This window comes from Schistocerca americana, chromosome 4 (genome assembly GCF_021461395.2).
Source record: "Schistocerca americana isolate TAMUIC-IGC-003095 chromosome 4, iqSchAmer2.1, whole genome shotgun sequence".
Taxonomy (NCBI): Eukaryota; Metazoa; Arthropoda; class Insecta; order Orthoptera; family Acrididae; genus Schistocerca; species Schistocerca americana.
This window is the reverse complement of record NC_060122.1, coordinates 430,706,271-430,723,684: the sequence shown is the minus strand read 5'-3', so window position 1 is coordinate 430,723,684 and position 17,414 is coordinate 430,706,271. Positions and strand designations below refer to the sequence as shown.

The 17,414-nt window shown below is 41.6% G+C and overlaps 1 protein-coding gene across 2 annotated transcripts in view; it reads right to left on the bottom strand.

Annotated features, from left to right (window-relative positions):
* The window catches only part of LOC124613862 (cell growth-regulating nucleolar protein), a 72,322-nt gene that overhangs the window by 12,805 nt on the left and 42,103 nt on the right, over positions 1 to 17,414 (bottom strand). The window contains exons 4-5 of one of the 2 annotated variants that reach the window (XR_006979642.1): positions 11,896 to 12,940; positions 11,704 to 11,809 (exon numbers count right to left, since the gene is read on the bottom strand). Coding sequence is in view for 1 of the 2 variants with exons in the window: in XM_047142588.1 (XP_046998544.1) it covers positions 11,896 to 12,940 (1,045 nt within the window). In the remaining variant the exon portion in view is untranslated. The remainder of the gene's footprint in view (positions 1 to 11,703; positions 11,810 to 11,895; positions 12,941 to 17,414) is intronic. The other variant, XM_047142588.1, reaches the window with a different exon arrangement.

The following is a 17,414-nucleotide window of genomic DNA, read 5'->3' as shown; positions in this document are numbered from 1 at the left end:
GATTCCAAGTGACAGTTGCGGTACGCGCATGCTTTTCACTTGGAGGAAGTATATATCCTGCAAATTATCACTATCGCTTGCTTATGTATGATTTATCATTTACCACCACCATCAGTGACGACAACTCATAACAAATGAAATAGGAATTTACTAAAAAACTCACTATGATCACATTTAATACTCTCATTAGCTATGGCATTCACAGCAGAGCACTCGGAACACTACTGAACGCTCGTTAGTTGTCATAGTATGCGTGATGTATGTGCGCAAAACAAGCCTAAATTCGACCATCACTGTTCGTGACTCCCAACTATAGCAGTAAAGAGCAGCAGAAATGAGAACAGGAAACAGTTACAGATAAGTCAAAATAACTCGAGCTTTAATTCTTGGAATTTGCTGTTCCAGTGTACAGAAATCTGGACTGGAGATAAACATTTGACTTTTCTCTATTACACCTTTCACATATTTCTTTCCCTTCCTTTTCTTTCACATCATCATTTAATGTCATATACAACAAAATCTCTAATTTTTGTATTAATATTTATGTTCCATCAATCTTTTTCCATTTATCTCTGGACCTTTGAAAATGTACTTTTGATTCGATAGCACAGAACATTCATTTCCCCAACTTAAAAAAAACTCCCTGTATCTAAAACTCACGTAACACTACAAAGTATTGGAACTGCATAAGAAAAATAAGCAAGAATCCAAGCTGTCAGATGACAGACAAGTTGCTCAGCAGATGACAACTATTCATCTGTGTACACATTTTCAGACTGTTTCACAGATATATTTGTATCACAACAAACCTATGTGATGCAGAGAAGCAGGGTTGATTGGTTTGGGGTGTAAAGGTACCAAACTACAGGGTGATCAGTTCCTTTTTCCTGATGCAAGCAACACTCAAGGTACAAAAACACCCATCATACCTAAAGAGAAAACGAATGGAAAAAACAAACATACACCACAAGGAAAAGTAAAGAAGGTATTAAAACCAGAGAGCAGATGGTCTGGGCTGGATGATCACAATAATAAAAGAGGATGAGCCAGCCACTCTGCAACACATTAAAATGTCCACCACAAAAAGAAGGCGAATGAACACATGTAAGGAAAAGAATACCAAGACAAACAAAGGCAAAGAAAGTGCGACAGAGTTAAAATGGAGGGCGGGTGGCGACCTCAGAGAGGAGACTAAATGCCCCCCTTAGATGGTATGATATGCCCCCCCCCCCCCCCCCACACACACACACACACACACAAACGAATAAAACATAAAACTAAATCTGCTGTTGAGGCATTGTCACCCAACACCAAAGGTAGGGCGCAGGGAAGGTAGAAGCCTGTCACAGAGTGGCTAAAAGTGGGCAGATCAGCAAGATGTAGATGACAGTCATATGTGTGCCACAGTGACACAGAGGTGGGTCCTCGCGACGGAGGAGGTAGCTATGTAAGGCCAATGCGGAGCCGGCAGAGAACCACAGAGTCCCTGCGAGAGGCCCGCATAGAGGTCTTCCGCACATTTGTAGTCTCCTTAAGGGCACACAGTTTGTTGTGGGTACTGTGAGATCATGCCATTCCGTCTCCCAAAGCTGAAAAACCTTGTGGAGTAATAACGATTGCAGTTCAGTTACAGGGATGCCGATCTCCAGAAGTGGTTTCCGTGTAGCTTGTTTGGTCAGCCTGTCGGAAAGTTCATTTTCTGTGATTCTGATGTGACCTGGGATCCACGCAAACACCACGGGATGACTGGACCATTCCAGAGCATAGATGGACTCCTGGATGGTCGCAACCAAAGGATGGCGGGGGTAGCACTGGCCGATAGCTTGTAAGCTGCTCAAGGAGTCAGTACAGAGAAGAAACTACTCACTAGGGCATGTGCGGATGTGCTCATTAGCATGGAAAATGGCCACCAGCTCTGCAGTGAAAACACTGCTACCATCTAGCAAAGAGTGCTGTTCAATATCTCCTCCTCATGGAAGCCACACGAAGCCAACGTGACCATCAGCCACTGAGCCATCAGTGTAAACCACTTCATGGTCCCGGTACATGTCAAGAACTGAGAGGAAGTGATAGCAGAGATCTGCAGTGTTAGATGAGTCCTTAGGACCATGTTAAAGGTCCTGGCGAAGTTTCGGCCTAGGTGTATACCATGAAGGAGTACGTGAATGGACCTCGAGTACAGGTGGTAGGCAAGGACTTCACTTCAGACAGAAGAGATCGGATGCGAACCGCAATCGTAAGCCCTGATCTGGGCCTCCGATGCGGAAGATGAACCGCTATGGGTGGGAAAAGGAGACGGTAATTCAGATGCTCAGGAGAACTATGAATGTGTGCAACGTAACTGGCGAGCAGTTGTGCATGCCCAATATTCAATGGACGGACTCCGGCCTCCACCAGGACGCTGGTCACCGGACTTATCCTAAAAGCTCCTGTTGTGTTGCTCAGGCGGTGGAGGGCATTGAGGTGCTGCCAGCACTTCTGCTTCAGTTTACGAAGATGAGGAAGCCACATCAATAAGGCGTCAAAAACCAGTCCTAAAAATCGATATGTCTCCATTACAGTTAGAGGATTGTCATTAAGGTAAAGTTCTGGATCTGGATGAGTGGTACAACACCAACAGAAGAGCCGAAAACTGGAAACTGTGGGCTAGAGCCCATAACTGCGCCTTGTAGATGGCTTCCTGTAGGCGCCACTCAGCAACACCAGTACTGGAGCATCAGTATGAAATGCAGAAGTCATCTGCATACAGAGAAGGTGTAACCGACGGCCTGACAGCTGCTGCTAGACCATTAATGCCACTAAAAACAGAGATACACTCAATACAGAGGCCTGCTGGACCCCATTCTCCTGGATTTGGGGGGAACTATGGGAGGCACCTACTTGGACACAAAGTACGGTGCAATAGGAAATTTTGGATAAAAATCAGGAACGGGCCCCGGAGACCCCACTCACATAATGTGGCAAGGATATGATGTCAACAGGTCGTGTCATAAGCTTTTCGTAAATAAAAAAAGACGGCAACCAGTTGTTGGCGTCTGGAAAAGGTTGTTCATATGGCAGACTCGAGGGAAACTAGATTATCCATGGTAGAGTGACCCTGGCAGAAACTGCCCTGGCATGGAGCCAGTAGGCTACATGACCCCAGGACCCAACACAACCGCCAACTTACCATATGTTCTAACGCTTACAAAGAATGTTAGTGAGGCTGATGGGCTGATAGCTGTCCACATCAAGTGGGTTTTTACTGGGTTTGAGCACTGGAATGATGGTGGTCTCCCACCATTGTGATGGAAAGACACCATCACACCAGATCCGGTTGATGATGACGAGAAGATGTCGCTTGTAGTCAGATGAGAGATGTTTGATTATCTGACTGTGGATCCAATCTGGCCCAGCAGCTGTGTCAGGGTAATGTGCAAGGACACTGAGGAGCTCCCACTATGTAAATGGATCATTATAGGGTTCACTGTGACATTCAGTGAACGAGAGGGCTTTCCTTTTCATCTGCTGTTTGAGGGTGCAAAATGCTGGGGGATAATTCTCTGACGCGTAGGCTCGAGCAAAGTGCTCAAAAATTGCATTTGCATCATTAGATAACATGTCATTGATGTTAATGCAAGTAACACCTGTCAGGGGTCTGGTACCCACAGACACGTCTGATCTTCGTCCAGACTTGGGAAGGTGACGTATGGCACCCAATGGTCTAGATGTACCTCTCCCAACACTCCTGTTTCCATCTTTTTATAAGCTGGCGAACGTGGGCACTGAGCTGTTTGAAAACTAGTAGGTGCTCTAGGGAAGGGTGCCACTAATGTTGCAGTAGAGATCGCTGACGCTCTTTAATGGCCTCAGCAATTTCTGGCGAACACCAAGGTACCGACTTTCAAGGGATTGTGTTTTCTGCCACAGAAACAATTGTTCTAGTGACCTGCTCAACTACCACATCGATGGTACCATGTGGGGGAGACTCAACAGTGACATTAGAGGTGAAAGCTTCCCAGTCTGCCTTGTTTAGTGCCCATCTTGGTAGACGTCCAGGGGAATGGTGCTGGGGGTGTGACAGGAAGATGGGAAAGTGGTCACTACCACACAAGTCGTCATCGGCTCTCCAGTGAACTGGTGGGAGAAGTCCTGGGCTGCACAGGGATAAATTAATGGCCAGGTAAGTGCCATGAACCACACAGAAATGTATGGAGGGCCCATTATTTAAGAGGCAGAGGTTGAGTTGAGACAGGAAAGTTTCGAAATTTCTACCTCAGCCAGTAAGCACAGTGCCACCCCACAAGGGGTTATGGGCGATAAAATCTCCCAAAGGTTTAGGGAGGTGATGAATCAGTGCAGCCAATGCATTTAGGGGTACAGCACCATCTGGAGGAAGATATACGTTGCAGACAGTAATTTCCTGCGTTGTCCTTAACCTGACAGCCACAGCTTCAAGAGGGTTTGATGGGGCACAGGTTCACTGCATACCCAGTTCAGGACATAGACACAAACTCCACCAGACACTCTATTATAGTCACTACAGTTCTTTTAATATCCCCTATAGTCGTGAAAGGTAGGGGTCCGCATTGCCGGGAACCAGGTTTTCTGGAGGGCAATGAAGAAAGCAGGTGTAAAGCTTAACAGTTGCCGTAGCTCAGCCAGTTGGTGGAAAAAACTGCAGCAATTCCACTGGAGAATGATGTTATCATGAGGCTGGGAAGGCATGAAGCTTGCAAGGAGGCAGGTTACGCTTCAGGGTCACCTGCTGCCACTGAGTATTTGTATCCATTCCTATTGTGGACGAGGCATCAGTGACATCCAGGTCCTAAGGGGACGCTGAGATCTCCACCCCATCAGCAGGTGCAGAACTGGTAGGAGTGGTGGTGCCGAGGCCACTGGAAGGTCCTTTTTCTTAACAGACTTCTTTGTTTGCTTGCCCTCTTGCTTCTCTTTAGGGGCATGCTGGGAGGACTCCTCTGAAGTAGCTCCAGGCATGGAGGAAGACCATGAAGCTCTTTGTCCAGCAGCTTTTGACTCCTTTAGCCACTGGCGAGTGTCTGCTGTGGCGTTAGTGGAGACCTTCGAAGAGAGGGTCCCAAGGGACCGCTTCTGCAAGAGAGAAGCTGGAGGAGGCTGTTGCTTCTCCGACTGGGGGGAGGTGACTGATGTCCTGTGTGTTTGGGGGGGGGGGGGGGGGGCGGGGGGCCTTGCTCCCGAAGTAGGTACTTTGGCGCAACGGAAGGAGATTTTCCCTCTACCACCAAGAGGGCGGACATATTCTGGAGGCCCGGAGGGGCCACTGTTTGTGGCACAGAGTGTGGTATGACGTACCTGTGATGGGGATGGTAATGTAGCTACAGCATATGTGGACGTCAACCGAATGCGGTGTAATCATTCAAATTTACGTTTATCCTCTTGGTCAACTGGTCCAGGGTACTCCATAATGTTCCGCTCCTTTTGGAGTACTGTGCAGTCTGGCAAGCAGGGGACTACTGCTCTCAGCAGTTGATACAAGTGGGAGGAGGCGCACAGGGAGTGTCTGGATGCAGTAGATGTCTGCAGTCTCGGCACGTGGCATTGGAAGTACAGTGGGAAGACGTGCCCGAATTTCCAGCACTTAAGGCACCACACAGAGGGAGGGACATATGGTTCAACGTCACAGTGGTAAACTATCACCTTGGCCTTTTCAGGCAATGAATCACCCTCAAAGGCCACGATGAAGGGACCGGTAGCAACCCTGTTGTCTTTGGGTCTCCTGTAAACACGTCAGATGAAATAAACACCCCACCATTCTAGATTGGCACGGAGCTCATAGTCAGACAGCAAGAGGAGGTCGCAATGGAAAATATTCGCCTGGACCATGTTGAGGCTTTCGTGGGGAGTGACAGAAACAGGAATATCACCCATCTGGTCACAAGTGAGTATCACTTGGGATTGGGCTGGAGATGCTGTCTGAATCAAGACTGCACCGCTTCTCATCTTGGACAGTGCTGTCGCTTCCCCAAACTTATCCTCATGATGTTCAACAAAAAACTGAGACTTTACAGGTAGAAACAAGTCCCTGTCCATTCTGCTACAGACTAAATACTGAGGCAAATATGGCTCTCTTCTTTCTACTTTTATGATACATCTTTTATATGAGTCATTAGGGTTCTTTTAGAGAATAAAATGCTGTACCAAAAGAAAGGGAAGTCATTTTACTGCAGGAATGATGTGTGACAACATACTAATAACTTTTAGCCACTACTGCTGATATCTGAATGAAACTGTCCAATTCACTAACTATAATTTTATCAATTGTCAGCAAACTATTATCTTACTGCTACATCTCAAATTAATCAGCATGAACGTGTGCATCATCCCCTACATTATTAGATTTTAGCTGGCATGAATTGTTATTTTGTACTCAAGCAAATTGTCTACAGTTATTTCAGAAAGTCCAGTATGAGTGTGTATAAAGACACAGCCTGAGACTGGAAGGGGATACAACTGTGACCACACAAGACACCAGACCTGTGCAGCAAACCTACCACCCATTTGTTTCACCTTAGGGTATTATTTGCATGTGAGCCCTCTGTGCAGTAGTTGTTCCTCGGACCGTCAATTTTTTTAGCGCAATTCCAAGAACATTTAACATACCAAATTTGAATTTCTTACATTTTAGCCTCAAGGGACCTTGACAAACCATCTGGACTCATCTGCAGATTGAGGATTGGTCGGGACTTTTAACTGCTTGTGTTATCCCCAGGTGTGACTTAAGGAATTATTTTGTGGAACAACAAACAGGACTTTTATTTAGCCTCCAACAGCTCAACATTAGCACTCAGGACGTAGGTACTTTTTAAAATTTTGTCTACACTGTGTGGGGCTCGCAAGTCCGTCTACAGACTTAAATATTTTTGTTTCAAGCAAATTTAGACCAGGACTCTGCTCGGTACTCAGTTCAGGCTCACAGTACACACCACTGAGTACTATTTATGAAACCATTCTAATAAACTTTCAATTCTCTTATTACAAACAGTTCATCTCAATTACAGCAATTTCAGTACTTCACTTGATCACTATCCTAACACTTCCAGAAAATTTATTTATGAAAGTAACAATGTAACCAACCTCTTTGAGAACTAAGAGCCATCAATAATGCAACTGCAATTTTCATTCAGTCAGTAATATCAGAGGTGACTTCAGACGTTATTTTATTAACCCCGGGACGCACATAGTGCTCTAAAATCAGAACCAATAATGCTTAGCACAAATAAAAAGTACACAGCCACAGCAGCAGTTTTTTTAAGGAGGATTATCACAACAATGTTAAAAAAAATAGTTTCTTGTGTCATGGCTATGACTGTGTGCATTCTTGTTTCAAAATCTAAACAACGACTTAAAAATTTCACACTGTAATAAAATTAATAAGGCATGAATTATTTTTTCATAGAATTCTTTAAAAACCTTGGAATATTTTTGCAGCATTATGAACCAAAACATCTTTCAGACAAGTAATGCAAGGTTGAAACACAATTTTAAATTGCACTCTTTCTCATAAAAAATGTTTTTTAAATGCATAGCCATTCAAAAGGAGTTGCTGGTTCTCACGTTTCAAAAAGAAACAAGTTTCAGAACTGTTTCAACAACACTTCTGGAAGTTTATTCATCACTAAAAAACCACAGACTACTTTCTTGTTTACTTTACTGAATGGACTACTTACTATGACTGTAATAAGGCAACTGAAGAGGAGCCTCACTGCACTCATGTCTTCATTTAAGAGAAGAAAATGTGCGGTCTACAAAATTATTACTGATATCACCAGACGAACACTTCATATCAAAGTGGGTACTGTGTTGTCAGATATGCATATACTAGGGCTTTCGTAGAAGTACCTGACCTAACAAAGAACACACAAAAATGTTGGGAAAAACATTTATTTCTCTACATACTCCCTTTTGGCTCGATACACTTTTCCCTGCAATGTTCAATAGCTTTGATAGCGTGATCATGCTGAGAACCATCAAGTTCCACAAAATAGCCTTCAACTGCAGTCTTCACCTCTTTTCTTGGCAAATCTATTGTCACCAAGCTATTTCTTCAAGTTTGGAAATAGAAAATAATCAGTGAGCTAAAATCAGTGAATGGGATCCATGAGGAAGCAATTCCAAAGTTAACTCATTGATTTTGGCCATGGTGATAATGGATTTGTGAACTGGTACAATGTCTTGATTAAATAAAACTTTATTTTTAGCAAAGTCTGTGTTTTTGCTTGAGTTCACCCTGCAGTAATTTGTGTAATACTCACCATGGATAGCTTTTCCTTTCTGAAGGTAATCAATGAAAATTATCCCGTGTGAATAGATAGAAGAAAAAGAAACTGACAGATGGAATTGTCTTTGCCTTCTTTGGAACCAATTCTCCCCTTTCAATCTACTGTTTCTACCTTCGTCTCAGGTGTGAAGTGATGGACCCTTGTTTCACCATGGTTATGAATTGATGCAAAAACTTGGGTTTATTGCAGTGAAAAATCCTCATGAAGCTGATTTTGTTCCACTGTGTCACATGGCACCCATCTTGTGCACAGCTTCCTCATGATGAAATTTTCAGTCAGTATGCGGTGTACGACACTCTTTCACGGGACTGATGACCTCAGCTGTTAAGTCCCATAGTGCTCAGAGCCATTTGAACCAACTCTCCTTCAAATCCTTATGATGCCTGCTAGCTTGCGCACTTTCAGTGGATCTCGCCAAAAACCATTTTATGGATTTTCTTCATAATTTCTGGCATACTCACCTAATTTGGTCACACCAGGGCAGGTTGTACGGGCTCACTTAAACTCTGCCACCCAATATTTTACTTTAGTAAATGAAGGAGCACACTCACGCAGAGAAAAATCTAGCTCAGCTTTAACATTAGCTGGACTAAGACTTTTTAAATGAATGTACTGTATGACATAATAATGACCAGTTTGATTCACATTCACTAATTTGCTGAGAGCGTCCACTGTTGATGGTTGCCAAACAAATACTATACAACGTAAAATCGTCAAACTTCAAATTTAAGCTTTATAAAGGTTGTACTTTCCATCACAGTAATTTGTTTAATACAAGAACCACTATCTATATGTCAGGTCGGCTCCCTGGGACAGTCCTCGTATTCACAGAAGAGAAAAAAAAAGAAAAAAAAACCACACAAACACAAGCTTTTTAAATGGAATTAACTGGAATGGTATCTCACATTACACTCTGTCTAGGTGGAAATATCACTAGCTATATTGTGTGAAATTACTGAATAATTCAAATTCTAGAAATTTTTATTCGATGCAAAAGAGGAACATTTATTTGCCAGTAGTCAAAACCTAAAGAACTGGAGAAGGGCAAGAAGCAAAAACCAACCTCTGCTCTCGCAATTATGATTAGAACTTTCAGCAGGTTTATTTATTTAATCGTGTCTGAGCTACATCTGTAATTAATTAATACGCTATATATACTAAATTACAAATACAAGTAAATGATAGTTATTCATTCATGTATACATTCATGATCTTCCCATATTGTAAGTCGTCATTATTGTCTAAAGCAAGGCTCATATCTCTCTCCAGTGTTCGGCACACTTCACTGCAGCGTCGTTGGCCAACCACAGGTCTTGAAAAGTGCATGGGGCCAGTAAAGATGGACAGGTCAGCAGGTGTGTCATGGTTTGTTTTCCTCCACATTGGCAGGGCTCTTCTTCGGCGTATCCCCACTTGATCAGGTTATCCTGTGATCTTCCCATTTGACATCTAAGTCTATTTAGGCTCTTCCAGACTCTCCATTCCAATTGTGATCCAGCAGGAAGTTTTTCTTTAATGTTCCAACTTTTCAGACTGTCTTTATCCAATTTCTGTTTCCACATTGATTCTCTAGTTGTAGACTAACTTTCGGTTAGTGGGCGTTCAACTTTTATGAAGTCTTTCCTAGATTTAAGTCTTGCCTCCGCTGGCTGATGTGCGTACAGGGGATGTCTTCTATCTTCGCACTGCCTGCCTCGTTCGGCCATCACCAACGTTTGCCGTCTGCTCTGTGGGGGGGCTATTCCAGAACACATATAAAGGAGATCGCGGTTTGTAGGCTTCAGGCATCCCGTGATTAATCGACATGAGGCATTTAGTGCTCCGTCTAGCTTCTGAGCATGTGTCAATCTTCTCCAGACGGGGCATGCATATTCAGCTGGAGCAAAGCACAATGACAGGGATGATGCACGTAGAATTTCAGGGTTTGCTCCCCAGTGTGAGTTGGTAAGTTTACGGATTATGCCGTTCCGTGTGTTGACTTTCGCTCTAGTTTTCTCTACATGTTTCTTGTAAGACAATGTTCGATCTAACGTGACTCCAAGATAAACTGGGTTTGGGCAGTGTTGAAGTTTAACTGAGTTCCAGTCCAATTGTAATTCCCTGTTTGCTTCCTTGTTGTTTAGATGAAATAAACAAGTCTGCGTCTTTGCTAGATTAGGTCGAAGTTGGTTCCCGTTGTAATATTCAGTTAGCTCTTCTAAGGCATCTGTTAGGTTTCTCTCAATCTGTTTGATTAATCTAGATTGGCATGCAATTGCTACATCATCAGCATAGATAAAGCTTCTTGTCGTCGGTCCAACTGGTTGGTCATTTGTATACAGATTAAAAAGTAGGGGGGACAAAACACTACCTTGTGGGAGCCCGTTCTTCTGGTTCCTCCAGCGACTTCCTTGTTCTTGAAATTCCACATAGTATCTTCTGTTGGAGATCAGTGATCTCACAACTTCAGTAAGGTGGTAATTTCCCGTCATTTTGAAAATTTTTCCCAGGAGGATTTTGTGGTTTATCGTATCGTAAGCTGCTGATAAGTTGACAAACACCACGCCAGTTTTTTCTCCCTTCTCAAAACTGTCCTCTATGTATTGTGTTAGGCAGAGGACCTGGCCAGTGCAAGATTTACCTGGTCTGAATCCTGCTTGTTGTGGAATGATTTGCCTTTCTAGTTGTGGTGCTATTTTATTCAAGATAAGATGTTCATATAGCTTGAAAGGGCAGCACAGCAGCGATATTGGACGATAGTTCTTAGCATCATCTCTTGGTTTACCTGGCTTTGGGATAGCTACTATCTTGGCCTTCAACCATAGCTTAGGTATCGTCTTGTTTGACCAGCAGAGATTATAGAGTTCTAAAAGTCATTCCTTAGCTATGGGAAACGAGGTGAAACGAGGAGACAGAAAATGTGAAGTAAGAACAGAAGAAAGTCTGGGACACAATGAATCTAATGAAGTACAGGAAAACACTAACAACAGGACAAAATAGCCAATAGAAAGACTCGTTAATTTTAATGATGTTAAATTTATAGAAGAATTTCAGCAACACTGGAATTTTTCAGAGTGCCTTTATAATAGGATTGACCTCTCAATGATTGAATTGTGTGTCCTCTTTCCCTGGTAGGATTGCAGAGGCATTTAAGGACATACAACCAGCTGATTCCCAGGGCCTATCTAGCCAAACAAATTTACCTTACTATATAAGTAATAAGATGTTCAGTTGCTGTACGAAAGGACATGCGATTTCACATCCTGAATTAGGAAAACATAGAACATGCATTACAGGACTACATTTTCTTCCATCTACCTTCTGCTCTGTCTTACTACCCTCTATTTTTAACATTCACTTTAAGCAAATATTTGAAAGGTAAAGCCCTAGAGTAAACTTGTGTAAAATGATTTTTAAGGTGTACCTTACAGCCCATTCCAGAACTTTCCAATCCAAAATTGGTACGCACTCCCCACGTGGTCTTTTACTCTGCTGCCATAGGTAATATTATTAATAATTTCAGTCTAAACCTGGATCAGATAAGCAATAATGTACAGAAATTTTGATTTACTCAGCATTACTGTAAATAATGAATTAATGATTATACATTTTTTACCTTGTTCTTTTTTCTTCTTCTTCAATGGCTCAGCAAACTGGTCATCTAACTGCCGTTTTTTCTTAGGTTTTATTGGCACTTCTTCAGAATGCACTCCTGTGACAATATTTACATTGTTATCTAATCCATTTACATCTTTATCTTTCTTAGACTTCTTTTTCTTTCTGTTTTGTCCTTCATCATCATCTTCCTCCAGAGGCTGATCATTGAACTGACTATTTTCAATTTCTTTTAGTTCAGCTTCATACTTCTCCCTCTTCTTTTTCTCTTTTTTCTGCTTTTTTGTTAATGTCACATCTTCCTGTTTTCCTTCAAGTTCTTGTGTTTCACCACCTTCTACCACTTCAGTTCCAGTCTCCTTTTTATCCTCTTTCGTTTTCCTTTTTGGCGTAATTTGAGATTCTTCATTGACTTCTATAGGGATGGATTCATTTTGTTTTACTGGAGCTTGAAAATTCCCACTTGCATGACTCTCAATATCATCCATAATTTCACTTCTATTTTCTTTTTTATTCTTTTTCTTCTTTGCTTTCTCCTTTGGTGTAATTTCACTTGTAACTTCCATTGAAGTGTTTTCATTTAGTACTCCTGCAGCTTGTAAATTCCCATTTTCTTGGGTTTCACTATCATCCACAGTTTCTGTTTTGTTCTTTTTCTTCTTCTTTTTACTCTTTGTTGTATCTTCACATTCCTGATCAATGTCCATGGCAGTTCCATTTTGTTTCTCTGCTGCTTGTACACTCTCATCTGCATCTTTCTCAGTAATGTCTATAGCTTCATCTTTTGACTTTCTCTTCCTCTTCTTTGTTTTATCCTTTGGTGTGGCTTCACATTCTTCAACTATTTCCACAGACAAGTCTCCATTTTGTTTGTGGGAATCCTTACCCACATCTGTAGTAGAATCTTCTTTCTTTGTCTCAACAACTTTGTCTGTAGTAGATGTTTCCACATTTTCTTTCACTCGTTTATGCTCCTTCTCCAATAAATCCCAAAGCTGGTCTAAATCATGTGGAGCGAGTTTGATGTGATTGCTTTTTAAGAAGTTCTGAAAAAAATAATAAATAATTTTGAAGAAATTTTGACCATCATTTTATAGTTTTGTATGGAGACATGAAAGAAAGTACACAAATAAGAAAGTACACAAATAAGAAAACTACACAAATAAGAAAAATTTAGATAAAAATGTATTAGAAGCAAAAAATAAAGAAAATCTTATTAGTTTTTCTTAATTCTTGGGCATAATTAACACACATTTATAAAATGATCAACAGACATTTACTAAAAATCCTCCATGATAAAGACACTTCAGCTATCAAGATATTAGCAGTAAATTTTCAGAGTGTTCAGAATAAAGTTCTTGAATTTACTGCCCTCCAGGGAGCATGTGGCGCACAAATTATTCTCGGGACTGAGACTTGGCTGAACCCTGAGATTGAAAGTTCTGAAATATTTAGTGAGGGTTGGAACATGTATCAGAAAGACAGATTAGACACCGTAGGAGGTGGTGTCTTCACTGCAGTTGACAAAAATATTGTGTCTACTGAGGTCGAAGTAGAGTGTGATTGTAAAGTTATTTGGACACGTTTAACAGGGCTAGGGGAAATAAAGTTAATTGTGGGGTGTTATTACCGGCCACCAGGTTCCACCGTGGCAGTTCTAAAATCATTCAAAGGGAGTCCACATTCTGTATCGCAGAAGTACCCGGATCATGCTATATTAGTCGGAGGCAACTTCAACCTACCTAGTATAGACTGGCATGTCTAATGGATTCATTACAGGTGGTACAGACAAGCCGCCGTGTGAATTACTTTTGAACACATTATCCAAAAACTGTCTTGAGCAGCTAAATCGACAGCCAACGTGTAATGGAAATATTTTAGATCTCGTAGCCACAAACAGACCACACCTCATCGACGGTGTCAGTGTTGAGACAGGGATTAGTGATCATGATGGTATCATTACGACTATGGTTACTAAAGTTAAAAAGTCGGCCAAGAAGGCTACGAGAGTATTCTTACTAGAAAGAGCAAATAAGTAGCTGTTAGCATCCCACCTAGAAAATGAATCAACTTCATTTACTTCTGGTACGATGGACGTGGAAGAACTATGGGCAAATTTTAAACACATCGTAAATCATGCATTGGACAAGTATTTGCCGAAAAAGTGGGTTACGGATGGAAAAGACCCACCGCGGTTTCACAGTGCTATTCGGAGAATGCTCAGGAAGCAAAGGCAGTTGCACTCGCGGTGCAAGAAAGATCGGGAGAATGAGGACAGGCAAAAGTTAGTTAGAGATTCGTGCTGCTGTAAGAAAAGCAATGCGCAAAGCGTTCAACCACTACCACCGTCATACCTTAGCAAAAGATCTTGCTGAAAACCCAAGGAAATTCTGGTCTTACGTAAAATCGGTAAGCGGGTCGAAGGCTTCCATCCAGTCACTCACTGACCAGTCTGGCCTAGCAACGGAAGACAGCAAAATGAAAGCCGAAATTTTAAATTTAATATTTGAGAAGTATTTCCCGCAGGAGGATCGTACAAACATACCGCCGTTTGAGTCTCGTATAGATTCCTGCATGGAGGACATAGTGATAAGACATCCCTGGGGTTTTGAAGGAGCTGAATGGGTTGAAAATAAATAAATCGCCAGGACCTGATGGGATTCCAATTCGGTTTTACGGAGAGTACTCTACTGCATTGGCGCCTTACTTAGCTTGCATTTATCGCTAATCTCTTGCCCAACGTAAAGTCCCGAGCGACTGGAAAAAAGTGCAGGTGACGCCTGTATATAAGAAGGGTAGAAGGACGGATCCTCAAAATTACAGACCAATATCCTTAACATCGGTTTGTTGCAGGATTCTCGAACATATTCTCAGTTCCTTGACACAGAGAAGTTGCTGTCCATGCATCATCACGGCTTTCGAAAGCATCTCTCCTGCGAAACGCAACTCGCGCTTTTTTCACATGATATTTTGCGAACCATGGATGAAGGGTATCAGACAGATGCCATGTTCTTTGACTTCCGGAAAGCGTTTGACTTGGTGCCCCACTGCAGACTCCTAACTAAGGTACGAGCATATGGGATTGGTTCCCTAGTATGTGAGTGGCTCAAAGACTTTTTAAGTAATAGAACCCAGTATGTTGTCCTTGATGGTGAGTATTCATCGGAGGTGAGGGTATCATCTGGAGTGCCCCAGGGAAGTGTGGTAGGTCCGCTGTTGTTTTCTATCTACATAAATGATAATTTGGATAGCGTGGATAGCAATGTGCGGCTGTTTGCTGATGATGCTGTGGTGTATGGGAAGGTGTCGTCATTGAGTGACTGTAGGAGGATACAAGATGACTTGGACAGGATTTGTGATTGGTGTGAAGAATGGCAGCTAATTCTAAATATAGATAAATGTAAATTAATGCAGATGAATAGGAAAAAGAATCCTGTAATGTTTGAATACTCCATTAGTGTAGCACTTGACACAGTCACGCCGATTAAATATTTGGGCGTAACATTGTGGAGCGATATTAAGTGGGACAAGCTTGTAATGGCAGTTGTGGGGAAGGCGGATAGTCGTCTTCGGTTCATTGGTAGAATTTTGGGAAGATGTGGTTCATCTGTAAAGGAGACCGCTTATAAAACAGTAATACAACCTATTCTTGAGTACTGCTCGAGCGTTTGGGATCCCTATCAGGTCGGATTGAGGGAGGACATAGAAGAAATTCAGAGGCGGGTTGCTAGATTTGTTACTGGTAGGTTTGATCATCACGCAAGTGTTACGGAAATGCTTCAGGAACTCGGGTGGGAGTCTCTAGAGGAAAGTGAATCGCTACTGAGGAAATTTAGAGAACCAGCATTTGAGGCCGACTGCAGTACAATTTTACTGCCGCCAACTTACATTTCACAGAAAGACCACAAAGATAAGATAAGAGAGATTACGGCTCGTACAGAGGCATATAGGCAGTCATTTTTCCCTCATTCTGTTTGGGAGTGGAACAGGGAGAGAAGATGCTAGTTGTGGTACGAGGTACCCTCTGCCACGCACCGTATGGTGGATTGTGGGTTATGTATGTAGATGTAGAATATCGCTACATGTTGGTAATATAAGACTGAACAGCAACTTTCGTATATACACTAACAATGGTACTTCAACGAAACTCTGACAAAACACAATATCTCAACATAAAAGTTTCATTGTATTCATGTCAACTGAATATGCCCTTACAGCATAAATCATAAAACTGATTGTACAGCTGCAAATATGCTTATATTCAGCAGTTAAATTTCAACCCTTTTGCTGATCTTTCCAAGCTGGGGAAATGTTTGCAATATATTTCAAAAGTTCTTGAATAATAACTGTTTGGCTTATCTTATAAATAATTTATTTAATGACTGATTTCATAGCTCAGAAGCCTCTTCATCAGGTTAAATCTGTTAAGTTACAAAAGGCGTTGTTACAATTGTGGTTGAATTATAGTTAAAAATAAACAGCAAATAAACAGCGCAAATTACTTACATGGTGAATCATGACATTAAAGATGCAATGAGGACAGGACCATGCATTCTTGTTTATGAAAAAAAAAAAAAAAAAAAAAAAAAAAAAAAAAATGGCAAAATAAGCCAATCATCAGGTATGCAGAAAGTATGGGTCCCAAATTCCCCAGGTGTGCCTTTTTTTAAAACTAAGAACCATCAAGGAATATCCTTGCAAATTAATGCAACAAAAAACCAATAAAGGGATAGAACACCCTGTCAAAAATTTAAAAAATTTAACACGAATCCAAATGGATAACAATAAGTCCAACTTAACCAGTTAACCATTGGACACACAGACACCACCCATACAGAGTGCCTAAAAAGTACTGAAAATGTGGGAACTATCAACAAGAACCTAATTAGTAATAAAAACAGTATAAAGGTGACAATTGATAGGGAAATTTGTGTGAAAATGACATACTGTAAACACAGAAGATTGCTGTACATAGAGATGCAGGAGGGAAAGTGGCCAGCATGCCTCAATGATTTTGTACGTTTATATTCTGATAATGTTTTTTGCCAATGTTAATCTCATTATGTGCTTATTTAACATATGACAAACTGATTTTTTTTCCCCTGATATTTCTGTCACCTGTGACTGTTCTATTATGTTATTTGGGGCAGGAGCATAACATTTTTTATCAATGAATGTAACCATGCCATGCAAATTTCTATAGGTCACACTGCCCCACTGCACACGTGCAAAACCGATTTCCACCACTGACGCGGCCTACCACTCTGTCTATAGCTGACCACTTTACCACCAGCACTTCCATGCACTGCAGTCTGCTGTATTTATGGTACGTCATTTTCAAGCAAATTTCCACATCATTTACTGCCTTTATACTGTTTTTATTACTAAGTGGGTTCTTGTTGATATTTCCAGCAATTTCCTTACTTTTTAGGCCTCAGGGTGGATTATGCCCATGTATCCAATGGTTAATCTATTAGGTTTCGTCTACTGTTATCCATTTGGATTTTTAATTGGGTTTCT